At 42.8% G+C, this 23,007-nt stretch overlaps 1 protein-coding gene across 2 annotated transcripts in view; it reads left to right on the top strand.

The window, feature by feature from the left end:
* Nucleotides 1–23,007, top strand: part of KIAA1549L (KIAA1549 like) — a 137,085-nt gene that overhangs the window by 66,422 nt on the left and 47,656 nt on the right. For both annotated transcript variants that reach the window (XM_072619206.1, XM_072619205.1), the window contains exons 13-15: nt 1,827–2,005; nt 6,284–6,498; nt 15,854–15,983. In XM_072619206.1, coding sequence (XP_072475307.1) covers nt 1,827–2,005; nt 6,284–6,498; nt 15,854–15,983 — 524 coding nt within the window. The remainder of the gene's footprint in view (nt 1–1,826; nt 2,006–6,283; nt 6,499–15,853; nt 15,984–23,007) is intronic.

Below are 23,007 nucleotides of genomic sequence, written 5' to 3'. Positions count from 1 at the left end.
CAACACAGTTAGGAGGAACTAGGGAGATGGGGGAGAGTTATGTTATATTTCAAATCATGGCATGATCTCAGGGTTCCCAGGGGCAGATTCCAAAACCGAGCAGGAGGTTGAAGCAGATGATGACCAGAGTGCAGGAAGCATAATTTCAAAGTGGTTTTAGTGGCCAGTTCCAAAGGTGACCTCCATGGTCAACTGTGCCTACCTGGGGTCAGGGAGAACTGCTCCATTTGCAAGTTGCCCACAGCCCCATGGGCTTCGTCCTCACCACTGCCCTAAAATCCCTACCTCTTTCAAGGCTTAGCTCAAGGGCCACCATCTTTTGGAGACTTTCTTGATCCTCCCAATTGATAGTACTGCCCCCTCCTCTGAAATGATTTTGTATATCTTTTTAGTTTACTCATATATGATATACATGTTGTTTCTCCTGTTAAAATATAAGCTCCCTGAGGGCAGGGTTAGACGTATTTTTGTCTGCCAACCTCCACTGATTAAAACAGACCCTGGCGTAGTAGAGTCTTAAATGCTTATTGAATCTGCATTGATAAAGAGGATCCCTTACATTAATGAAATCATAAATCTTGGAAATAACAAAAGAATAATCCTGTGAGGAGGGTCATGAAAATATGATTATCCCCATTTTCCAGATAAGGAAGCTGAGGCTAGAAATAGTGAAGTGACTTCTTGACATGCAGCACTTTGTCACCCGTTGCTGGAATGTACTCCCTCCTCCCATCTGCCTCTTCAAATGTCTGGTTTTGATGAAAGCTCAATTCAAAGGCCACCTCCTACATGCATCTCTTTCATAACTCCTCTAGCTGCTGGTGTCTCTTCCCCAAAACGTGCCTCGCATTTATATTATATATACTTTGTGTACATGTCCATATCGCTGCTCCCTGAACCCTCCCCAGAATGATGAGGGCAGAGATTGTTTCATTTTTGTCTTTGTATCTCAAGCACCTAGAACAGTGCACACAGTAGGTGCTAAGTAAATGTTTGTTGAGTGATTGGAGGCACTCTAAACATCCACAATTCATGTTATTATGGATCTTGAGACTTAGAGCAGTTGGTCAGTCTTCTAATCTAACCCTTTCCTCTCACAAAAAAAGAAGATTGAAGCCCAGTCGTTCCGTGAAGCATTTATTAAACCCTGTGCCAAGTACTGGGTCTACAAAAAAAAAGCAAGAGTCTAGTCCCTTTCCTTGAGGAGATCACATTCTAAATGACTCTGGGACATAGGTTTCCAGATCCAGAGCTGGAAGATATTGCAGGGAATATCTAGTCTAACCCCCTCCTTTTAAAAGATTAAGAGACTTAGTCCCAGAGAGGTGGTGACTTGTTGGTCAGCGAGCATTTATGAAGCAACCACTGTGTGCCAGGCACCATTCTAAGCAAAGGTCATCAAAGCAGTAAGTAGCAAAGAGAATTTAGGATTCAGAATCCTAGATCTAAAGCTGGAAAACAACTCATTTTACAGATGAGGAAACTGAGTAGGTAGTGAATGGCAAGATCATCCAACAGCTAGGTGTCTGAGGTGGGAAAAGAACCTGCGGCTCCTGACCTCAAGTCAGTCCACCAGTCTGTCCCTTTCCTCCCTCACTTCCTCTGTAAAAGCTCTAAGTTTCCACAGCACAGGAGGCCATTACCATTCCATGGCTGTCCAGCCCAGACCAATTTCAGGCTGTCCATTAGTTATCCCCTGGCTCTCTCTCTCTCTCCATGACTCCCTCCCCTCTGTTTATTCAATCATACATCTTTTGGTGGTACCTCTCATACTACATCTTGCCCACCAACCACCATGGAGTAAAGTCATTTGTATTTTTTCATAGTGCCTGTGAGCGATGAAGAGGAAGGCGCGGGTCTCTTTGACAGCACGGGGAAGCCAGTAGCTGATCCATTCGACACGTCCTCTGGCTCCGTACAACTGATTGCTATCAAGCCAGCTGCGCTGGCCCCTGCCCACCCGGCATCTGAAAGGAGCCAGGAGTCAGCCATCATCAATGGAGAGGTAAGGGCTTTGGGGAGACACTGACGAAAATCAGTCATCAGACTCGAGAGAACCCAAGAAGGGAACGGTTATTTCCAAACAACTAGGCAGGTACCTTTTTTTTCCAGTGGGAAAGGTCTAGACCTGTGATGATTTATAGTTGATTCTGAAATGTAGCCAGAAATGAGAGACAAACAGGTCTTTCTTCTCTATATTTCTCTGCTTCCTTCTGGTTCAGTTTGTCTTCGCTGATCAGGTTCTCTGAGACCTTTACAGTCCCAGGGAGTGGGGGTGATCTGGGGCCATGTCACATACACGCATACATGTGTACATATATGCATACATATATAAGCATATATATATGTGTATAGCTGGCCCCAGATCATGTCATTTTCCTGCCCAGTAAACTCCAGTGTCTCCCTGTTACCTTCAGGATCTACTATAAAATCTTCTGTTGGACATGCAAAGCTCTGCACATATGTGTCTGTATATGTGTGTGTATGTGTATACAGAGTTATTACTTCCACATTGTGGGCATAGGGGTACAGTGTCCCCATGATCTGAAACATCCATGTAAAATTTTTGGCCCTCCCTTCATACCAGAGAATTCTGAATTATTATGGTACTAAAAGACAAAATTTGTTGATATTATATGATAATACACATATATTTTATTCATTTCTGAGTTTCTAAATTTTTCTGAGTCATCTGCTGGCCTTCATGTGTCATCTGCAGCCATCTGCAAAACTCCCACAAAATTCCCATTTAATTTCATATGCTGACCCATGATATATTAAAACCAAGATGGGGAAAGTCATGATGTAGAAAACACATACAGAACATATATGTGTACACTTGTGCATGTATAGTTTCAGAGCATCCTGCTCCATAGTAAATACATGTATGTATGCATGCATGCCTACAGACACCTGTGACTTGGTTCATGAAAGGATTTCAAGTCAAGTCCAAAAGTATTTATTAAGCATTTACTGTGTGCCTGGAATTGTACTAAGCCCTAGGAATTTTTTTAAAGGTAAAAACAATCCCTACTGTCAAGGAACTCACCTTCTAATAGGGGAGATAACATGAATTAGTTGCTTGGGGATGATAGTTGAACAACTGAGCATGGATGAGATCACCAAGTGACATTGTATAGAGGGAGAAGAAAGGAGGGTCTAGGGCAGAGCTTGGAGGATATCCATATTTTCAGTAAGAAACTTCCTACAGCAATTCAGAAAATGGCTGCTTGCCAACTGGGAGTCTTAGAGAGTCCCCAGGGGCACTGAGAAGTTTATTAGAAAAGGCCCTTGTACTCAGGTCTTCCTATTTCTGAAGGCCAGGGCTATATCCACTAACCCCCCTACCCTGTCATTATCTAAATCAATACCCCATTGGTGATTACAGAGTGTACGCCTGGGCTAATCTAAGCTACCAAGTCACACCAAAAAATTGTGTTAGGTAATTTTTAAAGTGCATTTTCTGCTGTAGATTTCAATCATCAGAAAACACAATGTTTATTAAGAACGTGTAGTGATAGTGACCAAGCTTTGAGCCTGAGAAAAGCGAGTATAGAGCACATGTTGTCAGACATGATCTATTTGTCAGATTGACCTTTTTTTCTCTTTCTCTTTAATCTTTGTTATAAGGAGGGATCCGCTGAGTAGAGGTGTGGGAGGAATACATTGGGAAATGATCATATAAAGACAAAAGGTGTTTGTTTAAAAAATTATTAAAAAAACCAGCCAATATGTGACAAGACATCACTGTCAAAATGGACCAACATAGAGGTGTTGTGATGCAGACCTGTCCAGTGATACTGACTAATGATGGACAGAGCACTGGATTAGGAGTCAGGAAGATCTAGGTTTAAGTCTCATCTCAAATATTTAGTAGCTGTAACCAAGGGGAAAAAAATCTAACGCGTGATCACCCTGAGAGTTACCCTCCTCCTCTGTAAAATGGAAATAGTAATGGCACCTGCCTCACAAGATTATCATGAGAGCCAAATGAGGCAGCTGGGCAGCTCATTGGATAGAGCACTGGACTTGAGGTGAGGAAGACCAGAGTTCAAATACAGCCTCAGAAAGTGCTAACTCTTGTGACCCTGAGCAAGTCAATTCACCTCTGTCTGCCTCAAACAGAGATAATAATAACAAGTACCTCCCAAGGTTATGAAAACAAACTAAGATAATATTTTTAATGTGCTTTGTCAACCTTCAGGTGCTATATTATGATAATATACGTTGAAGTGCTTCTTTATGTCAGCATGCTATATTAATGCTTCTTTTGCAGCTTGCTGTAATCTACATAACAGTTGACAGTTTACAGGGTACATTGTATATTAATACATGAATACTCTTAAAAACTTCCATTTAATCCTCACAATGGTGACCCCAAGAGACAAGTAGGTCAGATGTATTTGTTCCCATTTTATGGGTGAGGGAACTGAGGGTGACAAATGAAATGATTTGCCCAGGCTCACTTGGCTAGTTAGTGGCTGAGGTGAGAATGGAACCCTGTCTCCAGAACTTAGAATCAGGACAACTTGGGGTCAAATCTCACTTACACACTAATTCACTATGTTACTGTGGGCAAGGCACTTATTTCTTAAATGGGGGGAATGGAATAGATGACCTGTGATCCTCTAATCTATGGACCCCTTTGAGTGGAGGCCAATCCCTTGATAAATCAATCATGTGTTCATCTATTAGTTATCACACACAGCTCATCTGCCCATTTTATGGCTGTGTTTGTCATGATAACAAATTCAAAATCCTTGCTCCGAATGTAATTCCTTAACTCAATGTGCATCCCATTTTCTGTTTGCGTTCCATCTACTGCTCAACTCCCTATAACCAAAGAACAGGAGATGAAGATTTTCTCAGAAATGAAGACTCAAAACCTAATTATAGTTTATTACAGTGGAAAGGAATGGACATTACTTGTAATCCAAACTCCTCTGGGAAGGACTGGTTTTTTTGGCTTTATATTACCAGTGCTTGCAATGCCTGGGGCATAGAAAAAGAATTAGGGATGAGGCCTAAATCTACGATTTCATAGAAAACTTAGGGAGGAGGAAATGCCCTACATCAGTGCAAGTTACCACCTGTCTGTGTCCCAATGTCTTAGAGCAGAAGGGTCGATCCCTTGGAAAGCTCCAAGGCTGTTAGTGGAACTGAAGCAGATTAAAATGTCATTGAGAAGTGTTTAATAAAAGAAATTAAAATAGGACACAACACAGACAGTGTTAATTTGTGGTTTCTTAAGTCTGTACATAGCCTGTAGATATCTGTTTCTACTGGAATTTGAAGACCTTGTGCTAGAGAATTGCCTGGGGATACCAACGGGTTAAAGAACCTGCCGAGAGTCTCACTGCCAGAAGAACCTGCCCAGAGTCTCACTGCCAGGGTTTGTCAGAGGCAGGGCTTGGATTCAGGTCTTCTTGGCTTCAAAGTCAGAAATCTATCCACTATTAGTAGGTACCTAATAAATGTTTATTGACTCAGTGGTGCATGGATTTAGAGGGAACCTTTAAAGTCATTGTGTTATACTATAGATGTCATTACACAGATGAGAAAACTCAAACCCAGAGCAGCAGACTTGCCCAGGGTCACACAGGTAATAAGTGACTTGGCAGGATTTGAACCCCAGTCCTCTGACTCTAAGTCCAGCACTTTTCTACTATAACATGAGAAGACTAAATAAAATAAGTCCTAACTGGGGTCCCCGTAGTTCGTATTTATATCATGCTTTGCAACGGTCTCTCAGTATTTAGTATGATCCCCATTTTACAGATGAGGAAACTGAGGCTCAGAGAAGGAATTTGTCCATGGCCACACAAACAGAGCGTGGAAGAGCTGCTACTTACATCCAGTTTTTCTCACTGCTTGGTGCCTCTTTTCAGTACACAGCTGCAAGGGGTGAAAATGTCCTGTATCTTATTTGAATTGCTATGGAGAGGACACAAATGCAAGCTGAAAGGCAGCGTGCGGTAGTGGTGAGGACTTGGGTAGGAGATCAGCCTCTGATGCAGACTGGCTGTGTGACCGTGAGCAAGTGACCTAACCTTTCATTGCTCCCAGCCAGGTCTCCAGGATCACAAATTGCAAAGCAGGTGCTGATTTTGCTGTGGTAGAGAGAATTTCCTCACCAGAAGTTCCATAGACCCATGAACTCACAGGTTTGAACCAAAAACTAAAAATGCAGGGCAGTGTCTGGGGAAAAGCCCTGGCAGGCTGATCCAAAGCCTCACACACACACCTGCTCGGTCACACACCTGAGAATTCTCTCCCTCCGCAGGTGAACAAGGCCTTGAAGCAGAAGTCTGACATTGAACACTATCGCAACAAACTGCGCCTCAAGGCAAAGCGGAAAGGCTATTATGACTTCCCCCAGGTAGAGGGTAACAAGGCTCTGACAGAGAGGAAGATGTACGAGAAAGCGCCAAAAGACATCGACCATGTCTTGGATCCCGAGCCGGAGGCACCCTCTCCGTTTGGCGAACCTAAAAACAGGTAAGTCAGTCTGTTGCCTTGAAGCCCGGGAAACGTAATCGATGTTAACGGGACAGCAGGTGCCCAGATCGATGCATCTCTGCCTCCGCGGCGCTCATGGGCAGCGCATGCCTGTCATTCTTTCTCCTGCATCAAGGATATTGATTGGGACTCAGATGGGATCTGAAATTCAGGGCTCAGTAGTGTGTTTGCTAGAGAATAAATGAAAGAGACAGAAGGTCGGAGGAAGACTATAATTGAACTTTTCACATGATTTGTTTCAGCTCCCTTGCAATGTGAAGGATAGTCCTGAGGAGGTGATTTGGCCAATCAGGAGATGCTTTCAGGGCTGGAGGAAGATGTAATAACCTCCTAGGTTTCATCCGCAGCCCAATGGAAAGTGCGTTCAATTTTCAGGGGCTCCCGATGACCTCTAATATAAAATCCAGTCTGCTTTATATGGCATCGAGAGTCCTTCTAAGTCTGACTCCAGCCCTGTCTTTGAGGGCTGGTTATGCATGTTCGCCCCCTCCCCACTCACCCACTGGCCATTCCCTGGCAACAGTGTCCCATCTCCCTCCTCCATGACTCTGCTTCCCTCCTGTTCTTCACCTGGAAACTGCCTGTAACATTCAGGGCAAACACCTTCCGGCAGCTTTCCCCAAACCCTTCCAATGCTTAATGCTCCACCCCTGGAATTGCTTTGTGTTTATTTGTATGTATCTCATACTTGCGTGCATGTGTTCTTCACTCAGCAGTAGAAATTCTGTGAGGGCAGAGACCATTTTTAATTCGGGAACCCAGTGCTTGTGCCTGTCACACAGTAGGAATTTAATAAATGCTTCTTGGATTGGATTGGAATCAGAAGCTCTAGGTTTATATCCTAGCGCTTCTACTTACTAGCTGGGTGATCCTGGGCAAGTCATTTACTGTCCCTGGGCCTCAGTTTCCTTATCTATAAAACGAAAGGGTTGAGACAGAATGTGTCTGGGGTCCCTGCCAGGTTTCAATCTGTCTTCCTTTGCTGTTTTAATACTCCCTCCCCGCAAGAAGAGGAGAATTTCATCCATCAAGTCTTATAAGCCTCCTGCCAGGGGTTCAGTGCTGGGCCAAATGTCTATTTTTCTAGGACGGGTTTTTTCTCTGATGTGCAAACATGTCATAAATTGGAGAAGAAAGGTACAGAGAATTCAGTGCTAACATTATCTCCTGGGTTTCAGACAGATAAATAGCTTGCCCTTCCATCTTCTTGAGCTGAACTTTAGGGCTATTCATTTTGCAGAGACATAAAATTCCCTCTGAAAGAGTGTACATTGTAGGAGCAAAATAAAACCCTCGGCAGAGAATTAAAACTCTCATTAAATGTAATCTCCTTGAGGGCAGGGGCTGTGTTGTATTGAGCAGATGCTCTGTAACTGTTTATTGAGTCAAATCAGACTGTGGAAACCATCATTCAGATAATCAACATTTGTTAAGCCCCTATATTTGTGAGCAATTGAGTGGGATTTTACTTGGAATGACAAGTATGTTCAGAGGGTTTGGGGTGGGGTAGAGATTGAGAATGGAACCCAATAGGAATAAAGTTGGGTCACAGAAAATTCCAGGACTGTCCACAAAACACAATTGAGTATCTGTCATCAGCCAGTCAATCAACAAGCATTTATTAAGCATTTATTGTATTCCAGGCACTTTCTAAACACTTGGAATGCAAAAGAGGGCAAAAATTCTGTCCCTGCCCTCAAGAATTCTAATGGGGGAGACATCATGTAAATAACTAGGTACATGTGAAATAGAGATAGAAAATGAATTCAGAGGGGAAATACAAACAGTTGTAGGGGAAGTGGGGTTGGGACTCTGGGAAAGGCTTGCAGAGGGTGAGACTTGAGTATAATCTTGAAGAAAGCCAAGGAAACTAAGAAACAAAGGTGAAAAGGGAAAAAGTTCTAGGCATGAGGCACAGCCATTCCAAAGGCATGGAGTCCAGAGATGGAGAGTCACATATGAAGCATAACAAGTAGACTCAGGATAGCTGTATCACAGATGAAATATGTCAAAAGGAGTAAGTAAAGGGCAAGGAGGCTGGAAAGATAGGAAGGAGAGAGGTTTGGGAACTGCTTTAAATGTCTGCCAGAGTACTTTATCTTAGAAGCTGGAGGTCATAGGGAGCCACTGAAGTTTGTTGAGTGATATGGTCAGAACTGTTCTTAAGGAAAGTCATTTTGGTGACTGAGTGGAAGATGGAGTAGAGTGGGGAAATAAGAGATTAAAGAATCATTAGAAAGTTATTGCAGTAGTTCAGCTGGAAGGTGATGAGGCTGTTGGGGCCATGGTTATGTGAATGCAGAAGAGATTTTCACAATGGATTGTTTATATGTGGTGCCTGGGGTCACTGCGACGTGAAAGGTCAAGGATGATGTGAACTTGGGTAACTGGAAAGATGATGATGCCCTCACAATTGTTGTTTATTCTTTGTTCCTGAAAAGGACCAGTGATGTCCTTGAAGGTGACATCTTGACTTGCACATGAATTGGATTTGAATGAGGCAGAGATGTGTGAAGTCATCAGCCTCACTCTCTCCTCCAGAGTCATTTCAGTCCAATCTCAAGATGAAATTCAAGATGACTGGCAGTGGGTGACCTTAACCTTTCTAAATTAAGGTCTTTCCCAGGTCTCATGGTAACAGGAAAATTAAGGATGAGAGGAAAGTTCAGGGGGAAAGATAATCAGTTCTGTTTTAGCCATGCTGAGTTTGAGATGCCTGCCGCACATCCAGTTCAGGATGTCTATAAGGCATGATATGTGACTAGAGCTCAGAAGAGAGACTAGGGCTGGATATACATATTTAGGAATCGTCTGCATAGGGGTGATAACTGAACCGATAAGAGCTAAAAAAGTCACCAAGTGAGATAGCATAGAGCTTAAAGAGGGGTACAGTCCACCCTTCATGTTTAGCGGGCACTACCTGGATGAGGTTCCAACAAAGGAGAATAAGGAGTGGGCATCCAGGTAGGAGGAGAATCAAGAGGAAGCAGTGTCATGAAAGCCTGGGGAGGAGAGAATATATAGGAAATAATTCATTTCCTCTTCCTCTATTCAGCGAGCCCTTTGAGGTCAGGGCTTGTGCCTTATTAATTTCTGTGTTCCCCACAGTGTTGGATTCTAGGTCCTCTATACTAAGTATAGAAAAGAGACCCCTGGGAGGAAGTTGAGTGTGGCAGGAAACCAACCCATTGACCTGAGCTGGCTAGTTTGGTTAGGGTTGATCAACATAATAGAGTAGGAAAAGACCTAGGTTTGGGGTCAATGGACCTGGTTTCGAATCTAAGCTCTGTCACCTAATTTTGTGTGACCTGGTGCAAGTCACTTAGATTGTAACTGGAGGGCAGAGACTATCTTCTGCCTCTTTTTTGTATCCCTGTTACTTAGCACAACGCCTGACACATGGTTGTCATTCATTGATTTCAGTCGTCTGACTCTTCTTGACCCAACTTGGAATTTTTTGACAAAGATACTAGAGTGGTTTGTCATATCCTTTTCCAGGTCATTTTACAGATGAAGAAACTGAGGCAAACAGGGTGAAGTCACTTGCCCAGGGCTACACAGCTAGCTAGTAAGTGTCTGAGGTGAGATTTGAACCCAGGAAGTTGAGCCTTTCTGACTCCAGGTCTGGCATTCTATCCACTGCACCTCCTTGTTGCCCCATGGCAGATAATAGAAGCTTAATAAGTGTTTATTGAATTGAATTAATCTCTTTTGACCTCTATTTTCTCATCTTTAAGATGAGGAGATTAAGCTAGATGGCCACTCAGTCCTCTTCCAGCTCAAAATCTATGATTCTATAACTTTGGGAATGGAACTTTCAATCACACATTCTTCTATATCACTTTCACAACCAAGCTTAGCCTTGAAGAAGAATTGAGAAAATATGAGTCACCAGAAAGAGGCCTGGCTTTGGAATAGGGGACCTGGGTCCTTTATCATTTCATATGACCTCAGGCAAGTCCGCCCATCTCTCTGACCCTCAACTTCCTAATCTATGAAGTAAGAGTGTTGGGCTAGATGACTTTGGGTCCCTTCCAACAATAAATCTGTGATCCCTTCTTTGCAGAGTTGGGGAACCATGCAGTAAAATATGGTGGGTGGGTGGGTTAGTTTGGCTGAAATGCTTCCCCAACCTCCTGCCACTTTTTCTTTTCTCTTACAAAGGATACTTGCCAGGTAGGGTAGAGGGAGGAATACATTGTGAAGTAAAGATGATGTAGAGTTAAAGTATATCAATAAAAAGGAATTTAAAAAGTGGCATAATAAATAAGCTAAGCATAGCTTTGGGATCTAAGATCTATCAGGGCAAGCAAGAGGCTTGACCTAGATGCTTCCCCAGGAGGCATAGAGTATTTGCCGGCCCAAGTGAGCCTTTACTCACTATGGAAATAACGAGAGTTATAAAACCAAATTGGAAAGCATTGCCTCAACTTCACAAATAGAATCAATGTGGTTTTATTTTCAATAAGGAAAAGAAATAACTCCTAAACCAGTGCCCAATTTACCATGACACTAATTAGGCTTGGTTGGCATAACAAGTTATTGCTACAAAATAACACTGAGAAAGTTTTTACTATGTATGGGCTGTAGTGTTAGTGACCTGAAAAAAATAGATGACGATAAAGATTTCATAGCAAGACCTGTTCTATTCAATACAAGTGTCTATTAAGTGCCTACTACATGCCAGGTGGGCAAGTAGTTGGCACAATGAATAGAGCGCTGGTCTGGGTGAGGAACTGGGAAGTTCAAATCTGGCCTCAGACACTTACTAGCCATGTGATCCTGGGCAAGTCACTTAATCCTATTTGCTTCAGTTTCCTCATCTATAAAATGAGCTGGAGAAGGAAATGGCAAATCACTCCAGCCTCTTTGCCAGGACAACCTCAAATATAGTCATGAAGACTGAAAAAACAACAAAATATGCCAGGTACTACGCTAGCTATTAGAAATAAAGAGGCAAAAAGCAAAACAGCAAAAGAAAAAACACAAAAAGCTTACAGTCTACTCGGGAAAAATAAACTAGAATAAACTAAAAATAAAGCAATTTCAGGGAGGAGCAGTAGCCAGGATTAGGAAGGATCCCCTGTTGGAGACAGCCCTTGACTTGAGCCTTAATGCTAGGGATTGTAGGAGATGGAGCTGAGGAGAAAGAACATCTAGACATGATGTCTATAATTAGAACTGGAGTGGATTGAAATCATTAATTTATGCCCAAGTAGAAATGAATCTACCTGGTAGGTCTGGTCCATTGGGATCCATGTGAAAAATCAATTTGAAAGGCAACTATAAAGCATTAATTCTAAAAATGGGGTAGAGAGAAGTGAGGAGAAAGAAAGGAAGGAAGGAAGGAAAGGAGAGAGGGAGGGAAGAAGGGAATGAAGAAAGGAAAGGAAAGAAGGAAAACCAGAGAGAGAAAGAAAAGGAGGGAAGGAGGAAAGAGAGAGAGAATAAAGAGAAAGAGAGGAAAGAAGGAGGGAGGGAGGAAGGAAGAAAGGAAGGAAGGAAAGGCAGAAAAAAAGAAGGAAAATCAGAGGGAAGAAAAGGAGGGAAGGAAGAGAGAGAAGGAGGAAAGGAAGGGAGAAAGGGAGAAAGGAAGAAAGAATGAAAGAGAGAGGAAGAAAGGAGGGAGGGAAGAAAGAAAGGGAAGAAGGCTGGATCCTAGGTTTAGAGCCGGAAGGCACCTGAGACCCAGGGAGACTAAGTTACTTGCCCAATGTCGCAAGAGAGAAGAGGAAAGCTGGTTCGCATCTTAGACTTTTGGGTGGTTAGTTGAAAATCCTGGAGTCTGTTCCTCCTAGTCACAAAATAACCTACTTAAATGTCAATTGCTAATCCCAGTGCCTCCCTTCTTGTTAGTGAATCTTCTCTAAATGGGCTAATTGGCAATCTCCGGACAATTGGAAAGTCTGCTTTTCCAAAAACGATTTGTAATTAGGTCAAGGATGTGAATCCTTTAGGGTTTTTGATAGTGTGAGTTGCTCAGAAAATACCCTCTTTCCCCAATGAGATGAAAATGTATCTGTTTCCTTGCTTCCCATAAAGACAGTCCCTACCTGCAGAAAAATGTAGGTGCAGTTTACACCTGAACACAGGTGTGTGAGTGTGTGGGTGTGGGTGTGTATTCATTTATACAGAGTGAATAAAGGTAGTGTGGGGCCACCTTAAGAGGTTTAGGTTCCTGCTCTTTGGAGGTCTTCAAGCTGCACCTGGAGGATCACTTCTTAGGTAGGTTACAATGGGGATTCCTTTTGTGTTGGACCATATGGCCACCAAAGTCCCTCCTAACTGTCAGATTCTGTGCTTCTATCATTTTAAGAAAAAAAGAATATTAACAACTGGAGTGAGGGGGCGTGAGGAAAGACCCCATGGTAGTGGTGATATGTGAGAAGCTACGTAGGGATTCTGTAAGGTGGAGGTCAGGAGGGAATGCTGTTGTTGTTGTGTTTATCTTTTGTTCTAGAAGAGGACCATGACATCAAGATGATGACATGACTTGCAGTTGACTTTGATCTGAATGAGGGAGGGCTGCACAAGGTCACCAACCTCACTTTCTTCTCCTGAGCCATCTGAGTCCAATAGCTTGATATTCATCAGGACAACTGGAGATGACCCAAAATGCAATATGAGCAAGGAGGGAATGCATTCCAGGCATGACAGAGTGTGAGGAAATGGAATTTTGCATATAAGGAACATCAAGTACGGCAGCTTAGTTAGATTGTAGAGGATGAGAGTTTTCACATATGATCAGTCTTAAAAAAATAGGTTGGAATCAGATGAGAAAGGGCTGGAAATGACAGACAGAGGAGTTTTGTTCTTATCCCTGGGACAGTTGGGAGCCAATGAAGCTTCTTGAGCAGGGACGTGGCATAGTCCAACCTCTACTTGAGAAATATGGCTGTGGCAGCTTTGGGAGGGATGGATTAGAGAGGAGAGAGGGCAGAGGCAGAGGAATTCACACCATTACACCATTAATTTCCCATCTAGCTTTTAGAAAGTCCAAGAATTTAAAGTTAAGAGGGAGACTGTGTAAAGCTCCTTGGAGTTCCCTGAATACATAGGGGCTATGGATAGCAAGGTTGCTAAGGGAAAATTAAAGAGGCAGTATTCTTGCTTTGCCTTTCTGCCCCTAACTCTGTGATCTTGGAAATGTTAACTAATCTCATTGAGTCTTGGTTTCCTCAGTCTCAAAATTGAGAGATTACCATTTGCCTCTCAACATGTTGAAAGCCAGCTTGGTGTGGTGGAAAGTGCCTAGATCCTATAACCAATCTATAAAGCGGTCAATCAACCAACATTTATCAAATGCCTACTATGTGCCAGGCACTATACTTGTTGCTAGGGATATGAAGTCAAATTTGAAATTGTCCCTGCCCTTCAAGAGCTAGAATATGTGAGATTAACAATCCCAGCTCCAATCATTCCTCACCATATGACTAGGAAAAACTTATTTCATCTCTAAGAGTCTTACTTTCCTAATCTGTAAAATGAGTATATTACTTGCACTTCCCAGAGTTGCTATGACAAAAATTCTTTGTAAACTGGAATTTACAAAATTCACATTTGGAATTAAATGGATTCTATTCCATTATGATATATTATAATATGTTATCATATTACATTGTAGAATTATTGTTCCATAATAATTGTCGTGGAATCATCATTAGAATTTACTATGGAATAATACCATTCCATTATGAAACAGAAGCATGAAGTGGTGCCACACAGAACTGGTAGACTTCCTTGCTATTGGAAATTTTTTAAAAATACTTTATGATAGTAAGAGAAGTATCTTATTTCAATGTGAAGACATCTGGCTTTGGAGTGAAGGGACCTCTAACTCCCCAACTCCCCACCCTTACTACTTGCTACTTGTCTGATCCCAGACAAGTCCCTTCACCTGCCCAGGCCTCAGTTTCCTTCTCTGTAAAATGAGGGCATTAGATTAGGACCCTTGAGGATCCCTCCTAACTCTCAATCTAGGTTACTGTGAGCTCAGATAGATGAACAGGAGAACAACCTTGGATTTGCCGTGGCTGCTAGATGCTTAGACCCCAGACCACTTAGAAGGGAATCCTCGACTCAAGGGAACCCTCTGAGTCACTGTGGTCACAGTAACTGCTCTTGGGATCGCCAGCTCTTTGGGAGGTGGGCAGGGGAATGACAAAGAGGGAGTGCCTCTGTCCTTGGCTGACTCAGGGAGGCAGCTTCTAAGAGTCCTTGAGTCTGAAGAATAAGAGGTTAATGAAAGCAGGCAATATCCTGAGTCATCAAAAAAGCACTTGTGTTTCTTGAAACTGAGCCATCTTATAAAGGCAAGGAAATAGCCTGTGTCCTTGCCCCATGTACCATCCAAGGTTTGAGCTGATGGTGCCTTTTTATAGGAGTTAGCAAAGCCATAACTAGGAAAGGCTGACTGGTTCTTGTGTCTTGACACCAGTATCAGGAAAGGCAAAAGGCATGTTTCTGTCCTCTGGCTTATCATCTTCGCCTCCTTGTGATCTTTCACCAGGCAGACAGCCTAGGCTGTGCAGCCTGACCTCTCTGCTCTAACCTTGACCCTGAGCCATCTTCCCACCCGCCCCAGAGTCCTATTTATTGCTCCAGCTCCTGTTTCCCAGGGCCCATCTTGCCCAATCACTACACCCCCCACTCACCCCCACCCCCACTTCCTACAACGAGTCTGGGAGATAAGCTTTGCCATGAAAGATTTCCTGAGGAATGGACCACCCCCTCTTCCAGCATGGCTATACTTGGGGCAGACTGTCCTCATAGTTACTGCTCTGGGATTTGGGCAGATCTTAGAGATGAGCTGGTCTAACCCTATCATGTTACAAATGAGGAACATGAATCCCCAGAAAGGGAGGTGACTTTCACAATCGACAGGAGATTCCAGTCTCCATAAGGACAAAACAGTTCCATTTTAGACCAAGTGAGAGCCAGTCTTGTGACTCTTAAAGTTATAACATGAACTTCCCAACAGAAGATCCTCAATTTAGAATTTTCAGTGGCTTCAAAAGCCAACCCCTCCATTTACAAATGAGAATCAAGCTCATGCAGGTAAGTAAGCCTCCCAAACAGGATTGGGATTCCAGTCGTCTGGCCTCTTTCCACTCCCCTCCCCAGGCCTGGATTTGCCTCACAAACCCCAGGATGGATGATGTTTATTTCCCAGACATATGGGCTTGTGGGAAGAGCATTATTAGCATCTTCATAGGAGTTTTGTCAGGCAAATTCACCATTTTCATTGGTTGCCTATTAATTTAGATCAATAGAGAATTCCATCTGTCCCTGTCCGGGAGTGAGTTGCATAATGACAGTTATCGGATTTTTACAGGCAACAGATGAAGAGCTCTGTGTACCGAAGCCGGCAGTCTCTAAACAGCCCCAGTCCAGGGGAGACTGAGATGGACCTCCTGGTGACGCGGGAGAGACCCCGACGAGGAATCCGGAACAGCGGCTATGACGTAAGTTCTCCTGATGGCTTGGGTACTGAAAAGAAGCCTGGGTCCAAAATCAGTAGGTACGAGGACTGGGATACCCTTCCATGGGTCTGGAGTTCAGTGTATTTCCACAGGCTCCCCAAGGGGAACCAAGGAATATTCATGCTTCATTTTCTTGCACAGACCACTCTCTTTTTGTAGAGTAAAGGTCCTTGAAAAGTACCTGTCTCAGAAAGCAGAGCTGCAAACCATTTCTAAGAATACGGGTTTGTAAACTCTGGTCAGCCTTCCTTTTCCCACTGATTAATAACTGAGTGATTGTGATCTCCACGGTGTTGGATATACCTCCAATGGTATAAATCATCAACCCTCCATATCTTTCCTCCTACTGCAGTTTTCATCCAGTCCTTTCATAGGACTTCCCCATAGATGTTCCATTCAGTGCCTTTCCTTGGATTCTTTTGGTATTTCCTCAGCACTTGGGGAGTTACACACCGGTCATCCTTTCCTCTTTCTCAATTTTGGAACGATATCCTTCCTGTCAAATGAGTCCTCGAGAAGAGCTTTTCACAAGTGATTCTCCTCAGATCATCACTGGCATACCTTCCTTGGACCCCCCATTCATAGCTCCCAGATCCTATGGGGGGCGTCCATAATCTGATTCTTTGGAGATTTGAGATCCCACGACTTACAGTCACGTGGCAGAGTGTTGGCTTTTAAAAAGATAGGAATTGGAGAATGGGGTACTGTTGATGCTATTGGAAGCCCTGTATTTTCCAAAACCTGGTGCAGCCTTCTTGTATTCAATCAAAAGGTTAGCAAATGAATGAGAAGCTGTTGGTTAAGGGAGAGTTAGACCTACTTCGATGCTTCAATGGCTTTGGAGATTAGTGATGTGGGAATTCATAGGATTATAGATCATTGATTTAGAGCTAAATGAAGCGTGAGGCCATTTAGTTCAATACTTTTTTCAATTAAATTTTTTCTTCAGTTAACAAGCATTTTCTCTCCTTTCTACTAATCCCATACACACACAGGGGGTGGGGGAAGTGGAGGGGAAACTAAAGGGAAGTCAAGCAAAACCTTTGTAACATGTATAATCAAGCAGATTTCCACATTGACTGTGTCTAAAAAATATATCTTGTTCTGTATCTTGAGTTCATTCTTTCTCTATCAAGAGATAGGTAACGTGAACCATCATCGGCCCCCTGGAATAATGGCTGGTCATTGCTGGTTGGAGTTCTTAAATCTTTCAAAGTTTTTGGATTTTACGATGTTGTTGTTATTATATAAATTGTTCTCCTGGCCCAGCTCACACTCTCCATCACTTCAAGCGCGTCTTCCTGAAGATTTCTCCAAAGCAGTCCCCTTCATGACTACTTACAGCAAAATAATGCTCTGTTTCAGTCACATACCATAATTTGTCAGTCATTTTCCATTTGATGGCTACCCTGTTAGTTTCCAATTCTTTGCTGCTACAGAAAGAGCTCCTACAAATATTTTTAGGCATATCTGAATCCTTTTCTTTTTTCTTTGACCTCTTTGGGCATCAGCCCAGTAGTGGTATCAGTGGGTCAAAAGTGACTTTGGGGACATAGTTCCAAATTACATTCCAGAAGGGCTGGACTAAGCCACAGGTCTACTAATGATGAATTGAGACTAATCCACTTTTATGTTGAGGAAACTGAAGCCTGTGCATTTAAAGAACTTAGCCATATAAGTGGTAACAGCACAAAGTGCATTTTTATGCCTACCCATTCTCTATAATTCTTGTCCATATCCTCCACAAATCCACCACAAGGTGTCCAACAATATACTGGGAGCCTTCCTCATTGGACATTGCATGGATAACAATGAAGCCTTTGGCCCTCCATCAGGTATCCCTCACTCTTGCTTCATGACTGGCCCATCCATTTTCCATTTGTACATATTTCTTTGATGAACTCTTTTCACAGCTCCTCTTTCCCACACAAATCCCTGTTCATGATGTGCCACAGCCTGTTCACACCCACTATGCATCTCTCTGTCACCCTTTGGGTGACTGTCAACTTGACTTCTTTAGAAACTGTCACATTCCATGATCAACAGCTGGAGTTTAGCATCAGAGGCATTGCACTAGTGACCTTTAAATTCAGTAGTAGACTTATAAGTAATTTGAATTCTTTCTCCCATTCTTGGAAACTCAAGAGATGAACCATGCCAAAGCAGGACAATTTGTCTGAGTCTGGGTGCCTTTTATTAACCCACTGTGAAGTTCAGAGTTGGAATATGTACCCAATTAATTAATTCCTCAACCTGAAAGAGTAAACACACATTCTACCAAGTGACTTGGCAACGTGATTAAAAAAAACAACAACCCGGGGACATTTAAAGAAGTGTCTCAATGGAGGACTGTTTTCTCAGATGCTCACAATTTCCTTGGTGATCTGTTGCATTTTGACACTTTCCTTTAAGCATTATCAGTCAAGCCACATTCTACCAAGGTGCAGATCTTAGATGAATGAGCCCACCTTTTGATGAGGTGCTGGCTGGTGGGTCTCCTTGCTCCAGAATATCAAACAGCCATTATAGACAAACACTTGGGTTTCATCAAAGATGGCAAACCCTTCCAGCATCTTTGCCAAGAAAACCCCAAATGGGGTCACAGAGATGGACACGACTGAAAATGACTGAACAGCAACAAGTCTTTTCTTATTCTCGGAGCAGGTTCCCCTGATTCCTTCCTTCAGCAAACATGGGTAGATGTAAGCTTCTGCAGGCTAGGCACTGCTTCTGCTTTTGTTTTTGCACAATGCCTATTACATAATAGGTGCTTAATAAATTCATTAATTAGGTGTTTACTCCTTGCAAGAACACTTTGCTAGGCTAAATGAGAAGTAAGAAAAAAAAAAGTCCTTCATGGAGTTTGCTACTTGAGACAAATGCTGATAATTATCATACATTGAATTAAGTAGGTACAAAACAAATACCATGTGAGGTCCGAAGGGGAAAGATCATTAGAAATGTGAAAGAGGAGGCTCAAGGAAGGCTTTTGGGAAATGGTTTGGGCTGGGCTTTAAAGGTGGTTAGGACTATCCAACCAGTAAAAAAGGGAAAGAAGGAAGGAAAGAAACATTAAGTGCCTACTATGTGCTAGGCACTCTGCTAAGAGCTTTATAAATCTTCATGTAATATTCACAATGATCCTGTCCGATGTGTCTCTTTGCTCCAGAATATCAAACAGCTCTACACACACACATGCACACACATGGACAAACACACTTGCATTTTACCAAAGATATGCCTAGGTGGCACAGTAGATAGAGTGCCAGTCCTGGAGGCAAGGAGATCTGAGTTCAGATCTAGCCCCAGATTCTTACTGGCTGAGTAACTCTAGGCAGATCACTTAATCCTATTTGCCTGACTTTCCTCATCAGTAAAATGAGCTGGAGAAGGAAATGGCACCCCCTCCAGTATCTTTGACAAGAAAGCACCACGTGGGATCACAAAGAATCAAACACAACTGAAATGATTACACAACATGGTTCCTCCATTTCCTTCCTTCAGCAAACATTGGTAGAATGGGACATAGGTGCTAGTCTCATTCCCATTTTTACACATGAGGAAACTGAGGCAGACAGGTTAAATGACTTGTATGAATATCCAGTAAATATCTGAAGCCATATTTGAATTAAGGCCTTCCTGGATCCAGATGAAGGATGATTGTTTCCAGGATAAAGGAACTATGATCTTCTGATCTGAGTTAGAGTTAGTGCTGGGATCTGAACATTCCCAAGTTAGCTCAGCCAATTGGCAGGAGGGCTAGGATGATTGACCAACAACCATTTATGAATTGTCTGCTATTTATCATGCACTGTCTAGGGTGTGTTTGGAAGTCAGAGAGAATCCAATTTTGGCTGGAGCATCAAGTGTGTGAGGGGAAAGTAACAGGAGATAAAGATAGAAAAAATGGATTGGTACCACATCATGGAGTGCCTTGAACACGCATCAAAGGCATCTACATGCCAGCAGTATTTAGAGCGAGAAAGGAACCCCCTGCTTCATTTTCCAAGGAAACTTGTATTCCCCAGTGAATCCCAAATCTCCCAATCCCCAGAATAATGCTTCATAAATAAATTAGTGGTTAACAAAGGCTTGTTCAGTTGACTTGGAGTGAAGCCTGGGGAGATGCCTGAACTGAGAAATGACATGTATGACTAGCTCTGTGCATACAGAAGGTTAGCCTGGGAGTGAAGGATGGATTGGAGGAGGCCCAAGGTCGAAGAGATGTTAAGAGGCGACTGAGGGCATCCAGAAGAACAGTAATGAGGGGGCAGTGGCAGATGGAATGGGAAGGAAGGGATAGAGGGGAGAGATGAAAAGTTGGGAGTGACAGAACTTGGTAATTAGCCGATTAGCTGGGAGAGGTGAGCAAAGGGAAGAGTCAGAGGTTCCAACCATGGGAGATTGGAAGAACCACACTGTCCTTATCAGAAATAGCGATGTTAGAGAGAGGAGTAGGATTAGTTGAGCTCCAAAAATGGAAAGAGCTGATACAGCCCAAGTCTATCCAGGTAAATCTAGATACTTCAAGAGCTATTTATTATAATGATTAATTTTTCATTCATGGCGATAGAACATAGCTCAGGTCTGATGATCCCTGAGCTGGGAGGTGATATGACTGTGCTCTAACCCCAACTCTGGCAGTAATGGCTTATGTGACCTTGGGCTAGTTCTTTCACCTGTCTCACCTATGACTCAGTTTCCTCATCTGTAAAAGATGGGACAACCTGGCTTCTCCTCCCTCTGACATTTATTAGATATGTGACCATAGGCATAAAATCACTTTATTTCCAAGCCTCAGTTTCTTTATCTGTAAAATGAGGGGGTTGGACCAGGTTATCTCTGAGGCCCCTGCTGGCTTTAGCATCATATAATTCTAAGTTAGTTATTGCTGCACTAATTGGAAGAAGAGACATAGCAAACAGAGAGCTGCAATTATGCCCAGAATGGGCATCTCTCCTTCTGCCCTTCTGGGCATCCTGAACTGCCTTCAGATCCTCACTTGGAGAGCACTGACTCCTTCAGGTGGTAACACCCCCCCAATCTCTGTGTATTTTCTTTTGTGTGTGTCTAATGTTCACTGCCTCTGTGGAGATGTTGTAACACATAAGCTTCTCATGGACTTCATCTATCTCATTTTTCTGTTTGCATACTCCGTGCTCGATACACAGTAAGAACCTAAACCATGCTTTTGGATCGGTAACTCCAGCTCTGTTACTAACTAGCTACATTAATTTGGAAAAATACAGATCATGGGTTTTCATTTTGGTCAGATCATAAGATTTGGAGCTGTGGAGATACCTCAAGGACACATCCTTCTCGGGTTCTCAGGCACCTTTTTAATTAAAGGAGAATGGGCTGCTCCAAGAGTGCAGTGAGCATGGCTAAGGTCCCTTGTGGGATGGTGGCTTGGGCTAGAGACCCACCAATCAGAAGAGCAGGCCCTAAAAATGTCTAACCAGGGGTCAGGGGTGCTGGTGTGGACAGGAAAACCAGAGAGAGAGGTGAGCTGGGAATTAATATTAAAATTCCATATCATGACAAATGACTCCAGATGCTTCATGCAGTTCTGGGGCATTGGGGGTTGTAATTGTTTTTTGTTTTCACATTAGCTAATTAAGGTAATGTTAATAACAATAAAAAAACAACCTATTCTCTCTTATACCAAAGTTGCCGGTGGTTTTGTGTTGAGTGGCTAATTATCCTCCAACCACCACCAAGGCAGAGATGTGTGGAGAAAGCTTTGTTCTGCAAGAAATGCTCGAAACAGTGGCTTTAGAACTGCTCTTAGAACCCTGACTCTCAAGTGGATCTTAGAACCTAGAACTCTAGAATCATGACTCTAGAGCTGCTCTTAGAACCTAGAACCCACCTGTATCATGAGTGTTCTCAGACAAGTCACTTTATCTCCTTGGGCCTCAGTTTCCCCACCTGCAAAATGGGAGAGTTGGGCCCAAAATGTCCTTGAAGGCTTTTTCTTGCTCTGTATCTATGATATTATGAGCCTCGGTTACCTGACCTCCCTGGGCCTCAGTTTCCTCACCTGTAAAACTAAATTAGAACGGATGACCTGCAACTTCAGATCAAGATCTTTTAGCACTTGTAATTTAGCATTTTTCTCATAACTAACCTGTGTAAAATTATATTATCCCCAGGTTAGAGATGAGGCATATCTGCTCCTTAGCCCTAACCTAATAATGCTCTGAGAGAATGAATGACTTGCCCAAAGCAACGCAGCTAATGAAGCCTTTATGTAATTTAATGCAGTGTGATGATAATCGCATAGTTTGACCCCAAAGAAGAGAGCACAAAAAAAGGTTCCTTTCTCCCTTCTTTGCAGAGGTGTGGAGCAGGACACATACTTTCAAACTCAGTTGTTGTATTGGTTAATTCGGCTGAACTGCTATTTTTTCCATCTTTTAGATTTCTTATTACAAGGGGTGGCTCTCTGGGGAGGGCATGTCAAGGATTTACTCAGAAATAAACGTGCTACAAAAACAAAATATATCATTAATTTTTTAAAAATTACAAGTACTAAAATAAAAAGGAAGGTTCATGTTTTTAAGATGGATCGATCCATTTCCATCTCTACTTCATGACACCCCAAAGGTGTCACAAATTCTCCAGATAAAATGGATCATAACTCAGTTTGAGTTGTGGACAATAGAGGCTGACTTTTATACGGTGCTTTAAATGATGTACATTACCTCGTCTGGGGCTCCCAGCATCCCTGGCAGGTAACCTCTGGCACTAGCCATGCAGCCTTAGGCCAGCTGCAGTTTTCTTACCTATTAAATGAGGAAATTGGCCTCAATGGGCTCTAAGGTCCTTTCTATGATTCTACGATTCTCCCCATCTTACAGGTGAAGACACTGAGGTTCAGTGAAATAGACTGATTTGTCTATGATCATAAACTAGTGAATAGCAGAGCTGAAATCTGAACCCAGATCTCTCTTAACTTCAAGCCTAATATTTTTTCCACTACGTGGCATTATGTTGAACTGAA

Source organism: Notamacropus eugenii, chromosome 6, assembly GCF_028372415.1.
Source record: "Notamacropus eugenii isolate mMacEug1 chromosome 6, mMacEug1.pri_v2, whole genome shotgun sequence".
Classification (NCBI taxonomy): Eukaryota; Metazoa; Chordata; class Mammalia; order Diprotodontia; family Macropodidae; genus Notamacropus; species Notamacropus eugenii.
Note: the sequence above shows the minus strand (reverse complement) of the source record. Positions and strands in the feature narration are given on the sequence as shown.